General features: G+C 36.6%; 1 protein-coding gene across 1 annotated transcript in view; it reads right to left on the bottom strand.

Moving 5' to 3' along the window:
• Window positions 1-21870, bottom strand: part of LOC150097114 (putative ATP-dependent RNA helicase DDX5) — a 226691-nt gene that overhangs the window by 164771 nt on the left and 40050 nt on the right. The window contains exon 5 of the mRNA XM_090407103.1: window positions 3738-3803. Coding sequence (XP_090263229.1) covers window positions 3738-3803 — 66 coding nt within the window. The remainder of the gene's footprint in view (window positions 1-3737; window positions 3804-21870) is intronic.

The raw sequence follows: 21870 nt of genomic DNA, 5'->3' as shown, positions 1-21870 counted from the left end.
TGTGCATAAGGATGATGTCCGTTATGAAAATTATAAGCAGAAGGCTAGAACAGTCATAACTGCTGTACAAAAAGCAAAGTAAGTATGAAAAGAAACTGGCTCTGCATGCTAAAGACAACCCACAAGAATTCTATCAATATGATGTAGCACATCAATAGAATTCTATCAATATGCTGCAAGTAAAATAAAGAATGAAGATGAAAGAAAAACTAAATGCAGATGCCATGAGGGTTACAGATGCAGAAGAGGTTGTTTAGTTAATGAGTGCCCATTTTGTTAAAAGCTATCAACCTGGTGTACACGACATTGAGCTACATTGCTACCTTTTCATTGGATAAAGAAATTCAGGTGTATGAGGAAGGTATTAGAGCTGTGTTGCACAAACTGAATAAGAATTCAGCAATAGGAATTGATGGGATCAGTACATGTGCTAAAAGAGTGTTTCAGTTGAACTGGCTATTCCTTTGAACAAGCTGTTCAATATAAGCTGAACAGGGAAGATTCTGCAGGAATGGAAAGAATGTATGCTAATTCCATTGTACAAGGGTGGTACAAAGACTGATGTATCCAACTATCGACCAATTAGTATCTAGGAGTGGTGGTGAAGATTTTGGAAAAACTGTTTAGGGCTTGCATTCAGAAATGGGTTCACATTGAATCTCTACTCTGCAATGAGTAACAGGTTTATCAAGGGAGAGTCATGTTTTAACAACTTGCTCAAATTCTATAACAATGTTAGCATTGAACTAGACAAGTGGAATGGATATACCGTGATAATTTTCGATTTTGGCAAGGCTTTTGACAGAATACAGTATGGTAGACTGTTGCATAATTTGGAGAATATGGATTTGAATTATAGAATATTAGCGTGGATAAGACGATGGCTGACTGACCGATATCAAAATGTGGTATGTGGGGGGATGTGAGTCTGCAAGATTTAAGGTAACCAGTGGTGTACCACAAAGATCAGCGCTTGGTCTACTGTTATTCATTCTATACATTAATGATACTGGGAAGGATTTGACAAGTGACATACAGCTATTTGATGATGATGCAAAGTTAGGTAGGATAATCAGGAATGCTGCTGATATGCAGTACTTGCACAGAATGATTTGAACAGGCAGGAATTGTGAGCATGAGAAAATGGATGTCAGTTCAATGTCAGTAAATGTCAAGTAATTCACTTCAGCGTGATTAGATATCTAATGTGGATGATGTTATACTTGTTAAATCAGTTTTAACTTATGGATCAGAGAGCTGGGCCAGAAATAAAACACTTGACCAAAGTCTAGAGACTGCAGATATGAGAGTCCTGAGAAAGATTAGAGGCACGAATAGATGGCATTAATGGCAATATCATATTAAAAACGAGGATATTAGGAAAGAACTTGACATTGTCAGCATCCAGGAATGTGTTAGCAGAGCTAATCTCAGGTGGTATGTTCACTTAAACTGAATGGGCGAAGAAAGATTAGCAAAACTAGTGTTCTCTGCCAGGTTGGCAGCAAAATGACCCAGAGGAAGACCAAGATATAGGTGGATTGATATGGTACAAAGTGCCTTAGACGATAGAAATATAAGATCTGATAATGTTGGAGTCTTGACAAGTAACAGACTGATTTGGAGGAAAATTGTAGATAGGAAGTTGGTAATGATGTAATTTTTTTCATGTAGTACTATCATATCCTGTACACCCCTTGAGGGTACATGACAGGAATTTGATGATGATATTGGTGGGATTATGTTTGAAGAAAATGAAGAGGCTAGGGATCTTACAGTGTTAGTAGATAGGAAGTTGAAATTCAGGAGCCATGTAGCAAAGATTGCAAATACAATCAAAAGATAATTGCAATGCTGAAATGAACGTTCACATGTAAAGATTGAGGCCAACAGCACAAAATATAAAATTAGTTGTTGCTATAGGCCAGGGATGATGTGGAAGACATGTATCAGCAGATTAGTACAATGAGTGCAAGTCAATTAATTATTATGGGGGGGGGGGGGACGTCATCTTCTGAGATGTAGATTGGTATGAGGAAAGATCACATGGCTGAAAGGAAATGGAATTTACACTCTTACTGAGAGATAATTACTTAAAATAGAATATGACTCAGGGGACTTGGGGTATGAGAGTGTTGGATCTTCTTATAGGGTCAGAAGACCTGTTAATAACTAGGATGGCTACATTGTTTCTTATTTAAGGGAAGTGATCATGTTGGAATCACTTGACTTGGGAGGTAGTAATATGTGGAAATTCCACTTAAGGGTATATATGAAATACAAGGCAGGTGACTATAAAACACTTAGGAGGCAGCTTGAAACAATACTATGGCATTAAGTTCTTCAAGGGAAGGATGTTCACAGTGCATGGGAGATAGTCAAGGGATATCTGGAAGAAGCAATATCACAATATACCCAAGGTCAGGAGGGTAAATTGAGTAAGAGTTAGATGGACGAGTAGTATTATTAAGCATGAGCTGCAAAAAAAAAAAAAAAAAAAAAAAAATGTCATGAAGGATATATAAGGAAAAAGGTGATCAGCTTATTCACAAACAGTAAGGAACATGCAAGAAATGTGACCAGCATGATAAGGGAAACAAAATCAGATTATGAGAAGACATTAGCTGAGCAGGAAAGGAAATCTCAAAGAGGTTTTTCGTTATACAGTAAGTAGAAGGAAGAATGACTATGGAAGGATAACTTTAATAAGTGCCAATGGTAGAGAGGTGACAGAGGCAGGCAAAATTGTACAGCTACTTAGTGACAATTCTGCAAAGGTATATCATCGAAGTGAAGATATTGTTATACCAGAAGTGACAAAGACTGATGTGAGAACAGAGATTGATGAATTGGAGGTACTTAGGATATTGCAGAATATGAATGCAAGTACAAATTGTTTCTAGCGCCACCAATATCTTCAATGACAATGTCATTAATCACTTTAGAAGGGTGTTAAGGAAATGACGGATTCAGTCAATGTTGGATATGTTTTTTAAACCTCCCTCACCTAAGAGACAAAAAGAAGCAACTGATGACAACAAATCGAAAACTCTTGAACCATAAAACCAGCCACAAGAAAATTGATTTTTTTTTTTTTTTTTACAATTTAATGGAAGATGATTTTCATACTAATCATGTAAAACCAAAGATTTCATAAATAAAAATTTATGAAATTACAAAATGCATATTTACAGTGTAAAAATGCTCCTTCTCACTCCTCCTCCATTTCTTTGCATTTTCTTCATTTAGTTGAGAATAGTTTTTTATATTTTGGATTTTTTTTTTTTAATTTTTGAATCTGGGAACAGATTAATTGATTTTCCATAAGATATAAGAAAATTAGGTTTCAAGATACATACTTTTCCAGATACGAACTGCAGTCAGGAAGTAATAAGTTCGTAAGTCAAGGTACCACTGTAATGTTTTTTCACCATATTACATTAAAAAAAAATTGTCACTTTGTTTTATTATAATAATCTAATGAATATCTAAAATAAATTTAAATGAAAACAAAAAGAAACATGAATGTGAACTGTATGTATGATTAGAAAAATGACACAAAAGCAGGGTTTGAAATATACATGTGCTACAGATGAAATGCAGCTTGTGAACTTTTGTAGATTATCATGCATGAGTTGTTTTAATAGGGTTTGAATATACAATAATTTCCTACAATAAAGAATACCTTTAAAATATTTTTTTGCTTCATGTAGTAAAGTAGTATATTGAGAACTTACAATTGGTCCATCTCCTCTTTCAAGACGTGGCTGATGATTGATGTGAACAATAGCTGGAAGAATGTACTGTTGAAAAAAAAAAAGTATCAACATAATCTATTACAATTATGTATTTCACTGAAGCAAAAATATACAAGGAGAATTAATTTTATAAATATTTCATACATCATAGTGCATAGTAGAAGTTTAATTTATCTATTTTTATTTAATTTTTTTACGGAAAAAGAGAGCCAAAAGGCTTCACTTCGAAAATGCAAAATTATTCAAATTAAGTGGATATTGAATCCAACATTATTTCAAAGCCAAATAGAGAAACTACGAGAGTTTCATGCCAAATATAGAAACTATAAAAGTTGAAATAATGTTGGATTCAATATCCACTTAATTTGAATAATTTTGCATCGCCGAAGTGCTTTTGGCTCTCTTTTTCAGTAATTTTTGGTGCCTTTTGTGATGCGGCACCTATTTTAGCAACTCATATGGTAAAGCATAAGTTCACGTCAACCTGAGTATTTACATGTCTGGCTCCCACTGACGAGACCTCAATAAAGGTTGAAACATTGTGAGAAATACTAAGGATAGTGATCAGAGCTTACTCTACCTTTACTACGAGTTGCCCCTGTTATGAAAGGTTTGCTTATGCTTGAATCAGCCGAAACTTTTATAGTTTCTATATTCGGCACGATTATAAAATGCAAAAATGGGGCCTAGAAGTAAAGTGACATGCAAATAAGTTTCTCAAATCTGAGAAAATCAAAGAAGTGGATATAAAACTACTTTCTTCTGCTTGACATTTCTGTAATAAAATGCATATAACCTGTTTCCAGTGAAAACACTTCAGTCAGTCAATTTCAGGTTACAGACAATTCACCATCCAACTGAAGAGAGTAGGATGGCGAATGTCATCTAAAGGTGGAAGATCTACAGCTCCTGATCCATGTGTATGACTACAAGACATTTTCCAGTCACTCCACTAGTGGGAAAAAAAAAAAAAAAAAAAAAAAAAAAAAAAAAAAAAAAAGAGCAGCTCAAAGACGTTTTGTGTGAAAAACACCACAAAATGGCTTCAAAAAGAGACTCGTGTTACATGTTCAAGGAATATTATAAAAGACTCTGCATCACCCCTGGTTCAGAAATTTACTATACAGTGCTGAACTTCTGAAGTTAAAAAAATGCTAATTTTGTCCTAATGAATGTTGATTTAATAAATGGAATGTCTCGGTTCATTTAATCACATAAAAAAGGGGGGGTCAAAAACTCACTTTGTGGGGGTTAGACATATATTTTTTAACTTACTGCTCAAAAGGGTTAAGCAGCCTGGGGGAGAGGCAATGCATTTCCTACGATAAATGGGCTGTTATCTCATTAAATCCTATAATTGCATTTTCATTGTGATATCTTAATATCCCAAAGACTCTTCTGGTATCAATCACCATTACATCAGTCATTGCATTATCCATAGAAATAACACACTCACAAAGTGATTACTCTGTAATTCAACAATTTCTTCTGCTGTTGCCACCCAAGTATGCCCCCCCCCATTCATTAAAGTTGTTCTTCCACAATCATTGAACTTAACGTTTTCCTCTCAATATGATGGCAATTCTAGCTTGCATTTTTACAGTTAAAAGTCTACTGATCACCTTTCTTCTTATATAGCTTATAAACATGTGAAATTGCAAAGCTGGTAATTATGACAAACTAAAGAAAGACAGCTTGGAGAAGCACATGGTATAAGACAGTGTTTCTCAACCACTGGGCCGCAGTCTAGTACTGAGCCCTGGCATCAATTATACCAGGCCACGAGAAGATCTCCTGGAATTTGTCATTAGTTTTCTAAGCATTTTTCATGAATAAATATTTTATAGTGGAAATATTCTGAGGAGAATAATATTTGTGAATGTATCGAAAAGCTCAGACCAAGAACCTAAATAACATCTGTGTAGCAAATATCAGCGACCAAGCAGCACATTTTTAAACATAGAAGTATTCATAAATTATCGTTAATTTTCACACATCGAAATCTCTCAACATTCAGGAAAAGGAATACCGCTGTTTATGACCGGTCATAAAAATTGCCAGCAAGCCAATTGGGAGCTCATCCTCTGTTCTCAAAACTGAACAAAATAACATCTGTGTTGCAAATGTTAGTGACCAATCAGCAAGGGAGTATAAAGAAAATTTTTCCACTGAAATTGAAGATCAAGGTAGTCTTGTATCCAGTTCTCAAATCTAGTAATACTGAATACTTTCTTCGCAAGTTCATATTGTAGTGTGCAAGTGCTTGTTTCGAAACTGGAGTGCCATGATTTTTTTAAAAGTAATAGGCATACAGATTTAACTTTTAATATGAATAAGAGACAAGGAACATTCTTTAATTTTGGCATTAAGAAATCTCATATTGAAGACGTTTGTGACACAACAAATAGTGATTCATCCACCTCAAGCCTACAGACCGATCTCCAGGATTAACAAAAGGAGAGGAAAACTACCAGCACACAGGAGAAAAAGTCTGCATTCACTCATAAGTACATATAATAATATCATAAATTTTTGGTGATCAGAATGGGATATGGCAATGAAAATCAGCACAAATTAATTTAATGATGTTTGCCTGAGTAAACTACAATATGCTACAAGATTTCACTAGTCCAGTGATTGATAACTAACTTAAATGTAATTTTATATTTGTCAACATGCCACACCATATACACAAGTGTACTCATACTCTTTATGATTATGTCATAATTAATTAATACTTATTTAGTCTAATGCATGTACTCTAAAAAATTTGGAAAGGTATTTATGAGTAAACTTGTTGGGACTGAGCACTCGTCTTATAAAAAAAGAATTTACCGAGCCACGGTCTCAGAAAGGTTGAGACCCACTGCTATAAGAAACTGCAAGGAATGGGTGTTACGTTACTAGTGCATGAGAAATGGTCAAAAGGTATTTAAGGAAAGCAGTATCAGATTACATACCTAGCTAGGGTCAGGAAGATAAATCAGGTGGGTGTTAATGTTCACACCGAGGAGTGTCAGGTATATATGCTGACTGCTGCAACTCACTTTACATATGTATGCTTTTTCTGAGTCAGTTAGGCACATCTCTACAAAGTTTGTGTGGCATGTTAATTTCAACTTTCTCTGCAGAATTTTTAATTATTGAATATGGAGACTTTCAACCAATGAATATAAATCATAAAAGAAAATACACTGGGTTTATTTTTAAACAATATATAATGAAAACTGACTAGTTTCGTCACTAATACCTGTGGCTTCTTCTGGGTTAGAATTGCATAAAAAATATAAACAACCATATCAGACACAGACTCCATAAAAAAAAACTCTGAACACTGTACAGAATCTATCAGAAATTTCCATTATGCAATCAGATATTCTAGCTAGTCTAGATATATCTTTGTTCACCAATGTTAATTAATTTTCATGGCATATATTAGAACACAGACTGATAAGTAAATAATTATTTATCGAATTATTGCTGATATTTTGCTCATATTATACCCAGCATCTTCAGAGCACAAAAAACAGTTGTCACAGTGTGCAAATGGTGTAACAATGGGACTAGTTTGAATAATTGTAGCAACAACAACACAAAGACTAAAGTCCTAATTAGGCACCCTCTCTGTTAAAAAAAAATATATATATATATATAGAGAAAGCAGGTACTAGTTATGTCTTAAGATGACTCTCCCAAATCTTAGATAAATTTACACAGCCATACTTGTTGAGATTCGGAGCATGTTTCAAGGCTTCTGTTGCTTCTAAGGACAATCTCTCTGACTTGTAAAAGCTTCTGTGCAGTACTTTTGTTTCTTCCAGTTGATCCTGTAAGCAGGGTATCCAAAACATGGTCTGCTAGACCCGACTTGTCACAGCGATAGTGCCGGATGTATTTTTTATGACCCGTGATGTCCTTTGGTGAACGGATGAGAGTTGCCAATTTGATATACGGTCTGAATACAGTGCGTAGTTGATGTTTATTGAGCACTCTAGATATCATTTCTGATGTGCCTTTTATGTATGGGATGGTGACTGTTTTGTTGTGGATCTCCATGGTGGACAGTTTTTTTTGGGGGGGGGGGGGGTTCTTGGGAGCATTTAGTATTTATTTTGTCTATCTTATGGGGATTATAGCTATTGGCTAAGGTGTGGCATAAGTGAGCCAGTTCAGCAGTAAGAGCATTGTCAATGGAACAAATTGCTCTCGCTCTGTGGATTAGTGTTTTTAGGATACCATTTTGAGATGCGATTGTTTGTGTAAATATCTCCCTGTATGTGTGGGTTTTCTATAAACTGAGAATGATAAGGAACCATCTGGAAGATGTGCAATTAGTGTATCCAGGACGGGCAGACAGTTATTAGCTTCCGGTTTCATTGTAAAGCGGGTTTTGGGGTATTGGCTATTTAAATGCGATAAAAATGTATCCAATGTGTCTGGGCCATGTGGCCAAATAGTAACACATTGTCAAGATATCATAGCCAAAGTGTTGGTTTGAGGGTGACTGTATTGATAGCTAGCTTTTTCGGTGTTCTATGTAAAGTTGGCTTGGGGGGGGGGGGGGAGCCCATAGCTGTCCCATCTAATTGTTTGTATATTTTCCCTTTCCATGTAATATATCCTGTATGTATTGTGAATTTAAATAGTTCAAATATAACAGGGGGAAAATGTGACTTTAGCAGATCAAGGATTTCAATTAGTGGTACATTTGTGAATAGTAAGGTGATAGCAAAACTCCCATTATGTCCTGAACTTTTAAAGTGTGGTTTTCTAAAATACTTTTTAGGTGGGCAGAATTTTTAACAAAGGAGTGAGAATTGTTTGTGAGAGTGGCTAGTAGCTAGTATCCTTATTTACTTATCTTTTATATATATTATATATCACTATAATATATATTATTAATTATCTTTTATAATTATTTACTTACCAGTCTGTGTTCTAATATATACTGTCAAAATCAATCAACATGTACGACAAACACATAAGCCTTTCTACACGTTTGTTAACCAATGTTCTGGCAGATGAAGTCCCCAGAACATTGGTGAAATATTCCCTCCTGATACTCCTTAGCTTTTCAAACATTCGTGATTTCCATTAGTGATATTTACCTTCCATATTCTTACCAATGTCTTCCTGTTACTTTTCATTACTGATACTCACATCTTAGTTTTCTTACATTTTCTTCACTTTCTAATAGTAGCCTCTTGGCATACCTCCCAGGAAGTTTCAACACGTTTTTTTTTTTCTTTTCCATGAATTTCGGATTTTTCTGTTCTTGCAAACACCTGTATCTTCAGTAGATACAGGTGATGATTTTCAGAGCATACCACTGAGATTCAAAGGTTTTGGTTCTTTTTCAAACACTCATGTTTTTTTCCCAATAATTGTATATTTCTGTGGTTTATCCTTCAAAGTTGCCTGATTGATTCTTGTTAAACTTTCTTACATATTTTTTTTCTTTTCAATAATCATCATCATCAAATCCCACCATGTACCCTCAAGGGGTGAACAGGATATTATGATAGTACTACATGAAAAATTTACATCATTACTAACTTCTTATCTACAATTTTTCTCCAAATCAATCTGTTACCTGTCAAGACTCCAACATAAGATAGTATGCATAAGCAAATAGAAGAAATGAGTGGAAGGAGGGTAATTATTATGGAGATTTTAACTATGATAACATTGATTGGAAGGAGGAGAGGACACATGGGAGGAAGGAATTGGACTTTATGCAGTAATTAAGTGATAACTATCTGCGACAGCATGTAATGGAAAATACTAGGGGTCAGAGAGTGCTTGACCTAGTAATTGCATCTGAGAATTTGGCTGTAACGAATATGACCACGTTGCCACCAATTAGTGAGAGTGATCATAGGATCTTGACTTGGGAGGTGGCTAAAGGTGTGGAATTTACAATTAAGACAGGGTACATGTGGAATTATGGGACTGGTATGACAAGCTTAGGAGATTGATTGGTTCAGTGCCATGGCATGTACAACTGCAAGGGATGAAAGTTGATAGTGCATGGGAGGCGGTTAAGAAGTGTTTGCATGAAGCAATGGCTGACTGTATACCTAGAGTCCGAATAATAAATCAAGAAGGGGTTAAATGGATGAATAATACCATTAAGCTTGAGCTGCAAAAAAAGAAAAAACTATGGAGGGAATTTAATGAGAAAGGTGACCGGCAGGCACATGAACGATATAAACACAGGCCAGAAGGGTAACGAGTGTGATAAGAAAAGCCAAAAAGGATTACGAAAGAACATTGGCCACGTAGGCTAAAGAGAATCCTAAACAGTTTTTTCAATATGTTGCAAGTAAAAGAAAAAATGTATATGGCAGAATGATTTTAAAGAATGCCGATGGTAGGGAGGTAAATGAATCAATTGATATAGTTGAATTACTGAGCAAGCACTTTGCAAGAGTATATCATCCAGGTGGTGACATTGCAGAAATGAATGAACCAATAGATTAAACGCGAATTATGGTGAATGAAGTGGAGGTGAGTAGTCTATTGCAAACCTCAATGTCAATACATCTGTGGGATTGGATGGTATACCAGCTCGTGTTGTACGTGAAGCGGCTAAAGAACTGTCAGTACCCTTGACCATTTTGTTTGAGTCTCGGATCTGGGTTAGTCTCGACGGGGTGGAAAGAGGGGAAAATAGTTCCACTGCATAAAGGAGGTTACAAGACTGCTGTTGTAAATTACCTACCGATTAGCATATCAGGAATCATTGTCAAGGTCTTGGAGAAATTAGTCAAGAGAAGAATACAGGATTGGATAGATGAAAATGGGATACTGATGAAAATGGGAACCTTCACATGGTTTTGTGAAGGGTAGATCAAGCCTCAGTAGCTTGCTCACGTTATATAACACAGTGACGGCTGAACTGGATAAGGGTAATGGGTTTACAGTGATTCTACTAGGCCTTTGACAGGATACCACATGGAACTCTAATCAGTAAACTGGAGCAGATGGGGATGGATATAGGGTTGGTGAGATGGATAGGAGGGTGGTTCATGGGTGGTTCATGGAGAGATACCAGAGCTTGGTTTATTCAGGAGTGGAGTCCAAAAGATAGCTTGTGACTAGTGGTGTGCCGCAGGGTTCCGTTCTTGGACCACAACTTTTCAAATTTTTTCTTCTTGATGGGGAGGAGGTGCAGAGGATTCAGAGACGAGTGACCAAGATGATTGCAGGTCTGTGGAATGAACCTTATGAGAACAAGTTGAAGATTTGTGGGTTGCAAAAATTGATAGGCGGAAAAGGGGTGATATGATTGAAAAATTCAAATTACTGAAGGGTTTCTATAAGATTAATCCAGAAGATATTTTTGAGAATAGGATTGGTAGTGGGATAACTAGGGGCATACATGGAAGCTGGACGAGAATGTGGTTAGCAGGGGTATTAGAGCTAGGTTTTTTTACTTGGAGAGTGGTAAATGAGTGGAATAAGCTGCCAGAGTCTGTTGTGGGTGCTATGACTGTGAATGAGTTCAAGGCGAGGTATGATAGATACTGTGTGAATGTCGAATAGTTGTTCCTTAACATGATGTTAGGGCCTCCCTCGATGAACCTGTTGACTCCTTGGAGTTGCCCAAAATAATAATAATAACTATCAGATCTTATATTTCTGTCTTCTAAGGCACTTTTTACCGTATTAATCCACCTACATCTGGGTCTTCCCATGGGTCTTTTTCCTGCCAACCTGGCAAAGAACACTTCTTTTGCTAATCTTTCCGCTCCCATTCTGTTTAAGTGACCATACCACCTGAGATTAGCTCTGCTAACGCATTCCTGGATGCTGACAATGTCAAGTTCTTTCTTAATATCCTCATTTTTAATATGCTATTGCCATTAATGCCATCTGTTCACGCCTCTGATCTTTCTCAGGACTCTCATATCTGCGGTCTGTAGTCTTTGGTCAAGTGTTTTATTTCTGGCCCAGCTCTCTGATCCATAAGTTAAAACTGATTTGAACACAATTTTGTATATAGCTAATTTAGTGTTCCAACTAATTTCTCTCTTATTCCATATGAATTTATTCAATTGATACCATACCAGATTTGTTGATTCTGTTGTCTATTTCCATATTTAATTTATCATCTTCATTAAAAATCTTGCCTAAGTAGCTGAAATGTTTTACTTGTTCCACAGGTTCTCCATTCACAACGCACTGACATTTTCAATGCTACTGCCTATTTTCATTATCTTTGTCTTTTTATTGCTGACCTTCATACCATATCTATTACAACAGTTATTCAATTTAGTCAGGGAATCTTGCAGACTTGTATCAGATTTATTTAGAAGTATAACATTATCTGCATAAAGCAAAAACCTAACATTAACATCTTCAATTTTGATATCAGGTTTATTACCACTTTCCTTCATAATGTGATCCATATAGATAATAAATAACAGAGAGGGTAATATACATCCTTGTCTGACACCAGATTTAACATTAAATCATCTTCCTGTACTTCCTTCAATTCTAACTTACAATTCAAATAAAGACTAAGCATTGTTTGATATAATGCCCACACCATATAACTGTAGAGTATTGAATAGCATCTCTCTTGGCACCTTGTCATATGCCTTTTTCCAAATCGACAAAAACTTAAATACAAATCTTCGTTATATTCCCATGATTTTTCAACTATTTCTCATAAAGTGAATATCTGATCCTGACAGCCTCTATTTGGCCTGAATCCATCTTGTTCTTCACCAAGCTTTTCTTCCACAATTCTTCTCAATTGTTTCTCAAGTATACTTGCATAAATCTTACCAGGAACACTCAATAGGGAAATACCTCTGTAATTCTCACATTCAGTTTTATTTCGCTTTTTATATATGGGTACCATGAGAGCTCTACTCCAATCATCGGGAATTCATCCCTCAGTTCATGCCTTCTGAACTATGCAGTGCAGCGACTGTAAGACTTTTATACCACCATACTTAAGTACTTCTGGTTGAATATCATCTACTCCTGCTGCCTTTCCACATTTCAAGCCTTTGATAGCTTTTTCTACTTCAAATATGGATATGTATTTTTGACTGTATGCCTGTTGAGTGTTTTTTTACCACTGTGCTATCATCACTGCTTGTTTCATTTAGCAATTTTTCGAAGTAATTTCTCCATACGTCAATAATATCTGTTTCACCCATTTTCATGTCACCTTTATCGTCGCTAAGTCCTTTTACAGTACTCTTTCTTCCATTTCTAAGCTTCTTCAACAACCTCCAGAATATCTTACCACCTTCTTGATATTTATTTTCTTCCCAAAATACTCCCATGACTTTTGTTTAGCCTTCTTGCATTTGTCTTTGTATTCTCTAAGAGCACAAGTGGACTTATTTTCCATGAACTTTTGATATGCTTTCTTCTTTTCCTTCAATGCCTCTTTAACTTCCTGTGTCCACCATGGAGTTCTGATTTTTCTATTCTTGCAGAAAACCTCACCACATGCCTCTCTGGCTGAATCAATCAGGGTTTTCTTCAAGGTTTGCTACTGAATCTCCAAGGTTTGGTTCCTGTTCTCAAACTCTTTCATTTTTTCTTCAATAATCTTTGTGTATTTTAGTCTACAATTCACATCTGAGAGCTGCTCAACTTTTATTCACCTTAAAACTTTCTTACATGTTATTCTTTTCAATTTCATCCTGCTCAAGACTAAATAGTAATTCACTTCCAAATTCAAATCCTCTGTACACTGTGATGTCCTGCACCAGGGAGAAAACATCACTATCAACAATAACATAGTCGATGCGACTTTTCTTATTCTTTGCCTCTGCTCTCCATGTGAATTTGTGCACATTTTTATGTTGGAACATGGTGTTAGTATTAAGCAGTCCATGTCCTGAGCAGAAATCCAACAAGTATTTGCCATTATGATTAGCTTTGCTCTTTTCTCCAAATTTTCCCAAAATATTTTTGTATGTCTCACAATCATTTCCTACTCTGCTATTTAGATCTCCAACAAGGACCAACTTTTCCTTTTTCAGTTGCTTTTCTAAAGCTTCAAAAAATATCTCCACTTCTACCTTGGTAGAGCCTTCTGTGGGACCATAGGCACAAATAAGTCTCACTGTCCAGTTCCCCATTCTGATATTTGCCCATGTCATTCTACTCGAGACTGCCTGCCATTCAAGAAGTTTAGCCTCGTATTTAGTGTTGAATACTATGGCTACTCCTTCTTTTCCTTGATTGTTATTGCCTGAATATAACATTTTGTATGTATTGCTCAGAAAGATCTCACCAGTTTTGGTCTTTTTTGTTTCAGTCACCCCTATTATGTCGATCTGGTACTTATCTAATTCCTCAGCTAGCTCCATTTCTTTGCCATTCAGGCTTCTTATGTTGATAGTACAGATCTTTAACTCTGGTGATGTTAAGTTGGGGTGTGTTTTCAGATTTGTTCCAGTAGGTGACTTTTTACTGTTTGCCCTTGTTCCCTGGCAAAAACAATGGGAGCCTTGTTCAACTGGGCGACGCTCCACCCAGCATGAAATTTTGTCATGTTGTACCATCATTTTGTATTTTTGTTTCAGCCAATAAGAATACAATTTGGTTGGCTAAATCCCAAATTTCCAGCCAATCCTCATTGGCTGGAAATTTGGGATTTAGTATCAAGGTAGATTCTCCGTTCAGTATCAAGGTAGATTCTCAACAGGGTGCACCATGAGAAGGTGAGTATTGGACATCAGGTCAGAAGCTCTGGTTGGTCCTCCGCATTCCTTTAAAGGCTATGTGGAGATCGCCTCTGAGTTATACAGCTTTGACCCTTAAGCACCCCTCTTTTCAATAATATATTTATTTTTTTATTCTGCTCGAAATTAAAGTGGATCATACTATTTCAAATCCCCCATACACACTGACATTCTGAACTTGTATGAAGATCACACTATTCACAACATCAAGTCAACAAAACCTTTTATTTCTTGAATCTTCTCTCCATGTGATTTGGTGCAAATCTTTCTATTGAAACATGGTATTATTGATGACTAGTTCATGTCCTGAACAAAAATCTATCAGGCATTCACCATCATTATTAGCTTTGCTCTTTTCTCTGAAATTATTTATTTTGCTAATAAATAATGGTTAACTCTAACATTATTTATTAGCCCTGTATTTTTTCCTTCAAATTTTTTCAAAGATAAAATTCATTTCTTATTCTGCTGTTGATGTTTCCACCAGTAATGGCGTTTCCTTTATATTAACATTAACCTCCTCTCTCTCTCTCTCTCTCTCCAATGACTTAAAGAGTATTCTTTACTGTCAGTATCCTTGGTATAACAAGTCATATTTCCTAATTTCCCATTTTGAAATTTCTTCACATCACTACTTCAAATTGTATGCCATTCAAGAACTTTATCTTCCTGATTGTTATTTAAGATTATAGCTACTCCTTCTTTACCCAAAATAATTTTCCTGATTCACGCTCAGTACGCAGACCCACACTTCACCGTGCAGGCATTCGAAACCGAAAATTCCAGAGAACAGATCGGTCAATCCTTATTCCAGGAGTGTCCTATGTCCGTAGATGCGCGTGTTCATGAGGCCAATTTGCCTGTTCTAAGGAATGAAAAATTTAAGTTTCTAGGTGAAAAAACCCCTCGCCATGCGAGACTGCTAACTTACATTTAATCGAAAAAGACCAGATAAAGGATCCTCACGTCATGGACAGGAATTGAACCCAGGTCTTTCTGACCAAAGGGCTTCGTCTATACCAACTGAGCTATATGGAGGCTATACCCTGATTGATACAGCCTGAAAAAAAATAATAATAATAACCTTACGGCTCTTAATAAGAAATGTCACCTGTGTCAGTTTTATTCATTGCCTTCACAAAAATTGTGTCATCATGGAAAAGAATTCTTCTCTTTTTTCCCATTCATTGTGCCTATCTTCAAACACTGATGGCTGGAGCAGCTGATTCTTCAATGTTCACTCTGGATCCCTCACAAAAACAGCAGGGGACTTCATTCAACCAAACTGCATAACATTTGAATGCGTTGTTCCATCATATGTCTGTATTAGTTAAAGCCAATACAGAATACAATTTAGTCAGCTTAGTCTCAAACTGCTTGCTCATCATTTGTTCAGTATCCACTTGGATACTAAATTAATGTTAAACCTCACTTACCACGAGAAGGTCAGTGAACAATGGGACAGAGGTCTCAGTTGTATTCCTTACAGGCATAAATATCATATATATCCATGCTATAGCAGGATTCAAACCCACAGCCTTTAACCTTTTAACTGCTGAGATACTAAATAACCAGTATGACCCTCCTCGCTGAGTTATTTTCACAATTATAAAATATTTTATAATTATATAAGATTATGAAAAAATGAACATAAATGTTGTAAAAACTCACCATTCATGATGTAGATGATCCAAATTTTCAAAAATTATCATTTTTAAATATTAAAATTCCATGTCAAATAATGTCACACACAACTTCAAGTGAGAAACACCTCCCCAAAAATATTTCAATACTTTAGTAGTGTGTGGTAATTTTGAAAGCAGGGGGTGTGCACATAAGGCTATGCCACATTTGGCACACGTATACCGGCTCTGTTTTCTTTTTCTTTGCCCCAATGTGGTATTTGAATACAATGCCTAGTGGAATATGCTTTCTTGGGTGTGGGTGGCACAGGTATTAGGAAATGTCTTTCCCTCAGTCTGAGAGATTCGTCACCCTGTGATGGTCGTCCAGATGTAGTGGTCGGTCTTGGCATGTGGAACTTTTGAAAAATTTCTCTGATGAGAGTCAATTGAAAATTAGCATGTGTGATATTTTCACCAGTATTTACATTATACAAAATATGTGAATTGAGAACAGTGAGACCCATGAGATGGAAAAATAATTTTCTATACCATTTGAAGGCCTTTTGCACATTTAAGTGAACTAACCATCATGTCTGTCATGCCCACAGCCCCCATATTCCTATTATAATCCATGACACATTCAGGTTTCATTATTGGTGTGTTTGTTGTCCTGTCAACTTTTCCTGATTGTTTCATAGAGTCTGTGTGGAGTGTTGTCAATATACAAACTTCTCGTTTATCAATCCATTTTACCACCATCATATTATCTGTGTGTCTGGATTCTACCTGTCCTTTGTCTAATATTTTGTTCAGTTTTGGAAACCCGTTCCTGTTTTTCCTAACAGTCCCAGATGCATTGTTACTCTTAAATCTTGAATATAAGGTATTTTAGTAATATAATACCTACTGTTCAGATTTAACAAGTATCAAAAACTGCCAAAATATTTGTCTGTTAATAAGAGAAATTGAGTGCAAATGAAATAACGTCTTTTCCTTTAAGTTTTGAATATTGTATTATCAAGTGTTTTGGACGAGAAAAATAGAAATTTTACATAAGTATACCAAGGTCAAGCTAAAGTTCCAGACAACATAAGAGGATTAATTTGTGACCTGAGGCTAACACTAACGCAAAGGTCAACGTTGCGAAGGGGTTTCCTGTTGAAATACAATGACAAGCAACGATATCGCGTGCAGAGTATCGAGGTGCCAAGTGGATGATGACGTAAGAGCGGGAAGGTCTTTGCAGCCGAATATATATAGAAGTTTACGATGCTGAAAAAGGGCTTTTTTCCCCCTGTTGTTTCCTGAGAGTCAAAGTTCCAGTACGGTCAGGAGTGGAGTGTCTGGGTGCAGTTATGTGGTCAAGTAGAATTTTGATGTGAGATTTAGGACTCCCTACGGCAATGAAGTCAACGTAACCCGAGGAGATTATGCAGAAATATGAGGTCGGACAATGACAGCTGAGCTTCACAAGGATCGTGGGCAATGAAACGTGACCGTATTCCCAGACCTACATACAAGAAGCAAAGGCCAGAGGAACATAGCAGCAAAAGAAACTCGTCTAGGAAGAAACTGATGTGAAATTACGAGCCATAGGAATTCAAAAGATGTTCGCAAGTAAAAGCCAGAGAGATCCCGACTTCACTACCAAGTAAGAACTTTCCATTTTTTGTCTAGTAGGAAGAAAATTAGTAAATTTTGTGACGTGAATGAAAATTAATTGGAATTGTACTTTATGTGGTAATGCAGAAGTTTAGGAACTATACCGTTAGATGAGATCAATTACTTTGTGCTAGAGAACATAGCTGGTTATAGGGTGTAATTCTAGAATCTGATGTTCATAGACAATTCCTGAACCCGAGTTTCATGTGATGATAATCTAAAATAAGCTAAGTTTTTAAGGGGTAAGTTCCTAGGCACATGGTTCCTGAAAAGTTCAAGATTAGTTAAGGCACAGGAGTGCATATATTATATCGAGTTGCTTAATAGAACCTATAAACTAGACTCAGCTGAATTTATTGAATGACAATTGTATATCTCTTTTTCTTAGTAATGAATAAAATCTTTTTTTTGTCAAACAAATAACTTGCCTGATCACTAAATTCAATGCACTGCTCATAAACAGAACTATGCATATGTATTTGGAGATAGTCACGACTGCAAAGTATGAAACATATATGATTACAGTCTGGGAATAAGATAGAGAATTAAAGATTATGTACCATGCTGAGTGTTTTAATCTAGGATAAAGAAAATTCTCTTATCCTATAAAATTTTGGTGGCACAGCTTATTACTATTACTATTATTACGGGCAACTCCAGGGAGTCATTGGACTCATCGAGGGAGGCCCCAAATCATATTCATCACAACTATTTAACATTCATACGGTATCTATCATACCTTGCCTTAAACTCATTCACTGTCACAGCATCCACCACAGACTCAGGGAGCGCATTCCACTCATTCACTACTCTAAAAGTAAAGAACCCAGCTCTAACACCTTTACTAACCACACTTTTGCCCAGTTTCCATGGATGTCCCCTAGTCCTCCCACAACCAGCCCTGTACTCAAAAATATCTTCTGAATTAATTTTATAGAAACCCTTCAGTAATTTGAATGTCTCAATCATATCTCCCCTCCTCCGCCTATCGACCAATTTTTGCAACCCACAAATCCTCAACCTGTTCTCATACGGTTCATTCCACAGACCTGCTATCATCTTGGTCACTCGCCTCTGGATCCTCTCCACCTCCTCCCCATCAAGAAGAAACCTAGGTGACCAAATCTGAGCACAGTAGTCTAGATGGGGTCTTATCAAGGCTCGATACAGAGGAACAATAACCTGCTTGTCTCTGCTTGTCATCGTATTCTTCAGCAACCAAGTGATTTGATGAGCTGTTTTGGTCACTTTTGCAATGTGTCCCCTAAATTTCAATTCCTTATCTACCAACACTCCTAAATCTCGTGCCTCATCAATTTCCTGGAGCACGGTTCCACCAATGTAGTAAACTGCCGCCAATCTTTTCACCCCAAAATGCATAACCTTACATTTTGCCACATTAAACTGACATCCATTCTCCTTAGCCCAGACCTCCAATCTATCCAAATCATCCTGCAAAATTTTGACGTCATCTGCATTCACTATTGCCCTACCCAACTTCGCATCATCCGCAAACAAATGAACTGTTCCTCTCAGATCATTTCCTATATCATTTATGAACAAATTAAACAGCAGTGGTCCAAGAACAGATCCTTGTGGCACACCACTAGTCACAGGCCGTCTTGTGGACTCTACTCCCGAGTAAACCACTCTCTGATATCTCTCCGTCAACCACCCTCCTATCCATCTCACCAACCCTATGTCCATTCCCATATGCTGCAATTTACTGATTAGAATTCCATGTGGAATCCTGTCAAAGGCCTTGGCAAGGTCCAGTAGAATCACCGTAAACCCATTACCCTTATCCAGTTCAGCCGTCACTGTGTTATAATACGTGAGCAAGTTACTGAGGCATGACCTACCCTTCACAAAACCATGCTGTCCCCGATACAGTATCCCATTTTCTTCTATCCAATCTTGTATTTTCCTCTTGACTATTTTCTCTAAGACCTTGACAATGATTCCTGATATGCTAATCGGTTGGTAATTTATTACAGCAGTCTTGGAACCACCTTTATGCAGTGGAACTATTTTCCCCTCTTTCCACCCGCTCGGGACTAACTCAGACCCGAGACTCAAATTAAACAAAATGGTCAAGGGTACTGACAAATCTTTAGCTGCTTCTCGTACAACACGAGCTGGTATACCATCCAATCCCACAGATGTATTGACATTGAGGTTATGCAATAGACTACTCACCTCCACTTCATTAACCACAATTCCCGTATAATCTACTGGTTTATTCGTTTCTGCAATGTCACCACCTGGATGATATACTTTTGCAAAGTGCTCACTCAGTAACTCAACTATCTCAACTGATTCAGTTACCTCCCTACCATCGGCATTCTTTAAAATCAATCTACCATGTACATTTTTCCTTTTACTTGCTACATATCTAAAAAACTGTTTAGGATTCTCTTTAGCCTGCATGGCCAATGTTCTTTCGTAATCCTTTTTTGCTTTTCTTACCACACTCATCACCCTTCTGGCCTGTGCTTTATACCGTTCATGGGCCTGCCGGTCACCCTTCTCCTTAAATTCCCTCCATAGTTGTTTCTTTTTTTGCAACTCAAGCTTAATGGTGTTATTCATCCATTTAACCCCTACTTGATTTATTATTCGGACTCTAGGTATACAGTCAGCCATTGCTTCATGCAAGCACTTCTTAACTACCTCCCATGCACTATCAACTTCTAGTCCTTGCAGTTGTACATGCCATGGCACTGAACCAATCAAACTCCTAAGCTTGTCATACTTTCCAGCCCGATAATTCCACATGTACCCTGTCTTAATTGAAAATTCTACACCTTTAGCCACCTCCCAAGTTAAGACCCTATGGTCACTCTCACCGATTGGTGGCAATGTGGTCATATTTGTTACAGCCAAATCCTCAGATGTAATTACTAGGTCAAGCACTCTCTGACCCCTAGTATTTTCCATTACATGCTGTCACAGATAGTTAAACAAAAGCTTAAACAACAGCAAAAACAAAAGCAAAAAAGCTTAAACAAATAAATTTTCAAAATTTTTAATCAGATTGAGCACTAGTAATCTAACAAAGAATTTGGCTCTAGCCCGAGGCACTGTCTTTGCTATCAGAGTTTCGCACACTTGAGCAATATATTAGTAGCGACCATAAGTTTGAAGTACCACCAAGGATTAAGATTAGATAAGGGGCAAAACATAACATAACTAAATTAGCAGATTTTTCAAAGATGAAGCAAAGTCGAACAAGAATTAAATATAAGATTTAATTGATAACATAATATAAAATAACCAAAGATTTTACAGTACCATTTTTATGTAGCCAGTGGTACAGAAGAAGGCCAGAATACCAATTGTCTAACCATAATGTGTGCCCTTTCTGCAAATACTTTGCCACTAGGGTTTGCACCATGGCCCCAGAAATCCCAAATTCACGTTATGGAATAATGTCTGTAGTTGCCCCTGTGTACACTACAAAATCTAACACATATCCAGTCTCACAGTCACACAACACAAAAACTTTGATCCCAAATCTATGTTTTTTCGAAGGAATGTACTGTTTGAACTGGAGGCGGCCCTTGAACAGTATATTTTGAAAAGGGGTAAATACTTCACTGTAGCTTTTTCTCAGATGATCGATAAATGGTTGTAGTTTGTATAGTCTTTGTCCCGGAACCCGAGTTTGTCAATGAAATGTAAAATACGTAAAAGTAAAAGGAATCTGTCCCTAGACATGTAGTCTGTGAACTGTGGAGTAGCTATGAGGGGATCCTTGGACCAATATTCTGCTACTGTTAGTTTTTTTTACCCTAGCCATAAGCATTATGATTCCAAAATATATATATAATTCCTCTGGGGTAGTATTTTTCCATTTTTGTAAATGAGATTGGGGTGCTGGTGGTAGTTTCTGAATCAAAAATACATAATATTTATTAGCTTAGTCAGCAATATGTTGCATTATATGAAGGGGAAAGAAAAAAAAAATTGAAAAAAAAATTGAAAACAGTTGAACCATCATCTATAATTGCTGAAATACCTGAATTATCATTATTGAAATGGTGAACTGTTGGACGAAAATTTGTATCATGCCATTGAAACAATGAAGCGTCAGTATGATTTCTT

The sequence above is a fragment of the Typopeltis vanoorti genome, chromosome 17 (genome assembly GCF_054136105.1).
Source record: "Typopeltis vanoorti isolate ZY-2024b chromosome 17, IOZ_Tvanoo_1.0, whole genome shotgun sequence".
NCBI classification, from domain to species: domain Eukaryota; kingdom Metazoa; phylum Arthropoda; class Arachnida; order Uropygi; family Thelyphonidae; genus Typopeltis; species Typopeltis vanoorti.
The sequence above is the reverse complement of the archived record's forward strand: the minus strand, read 5'-3'. Positions and strand labels throughout refer to the sequence as shown.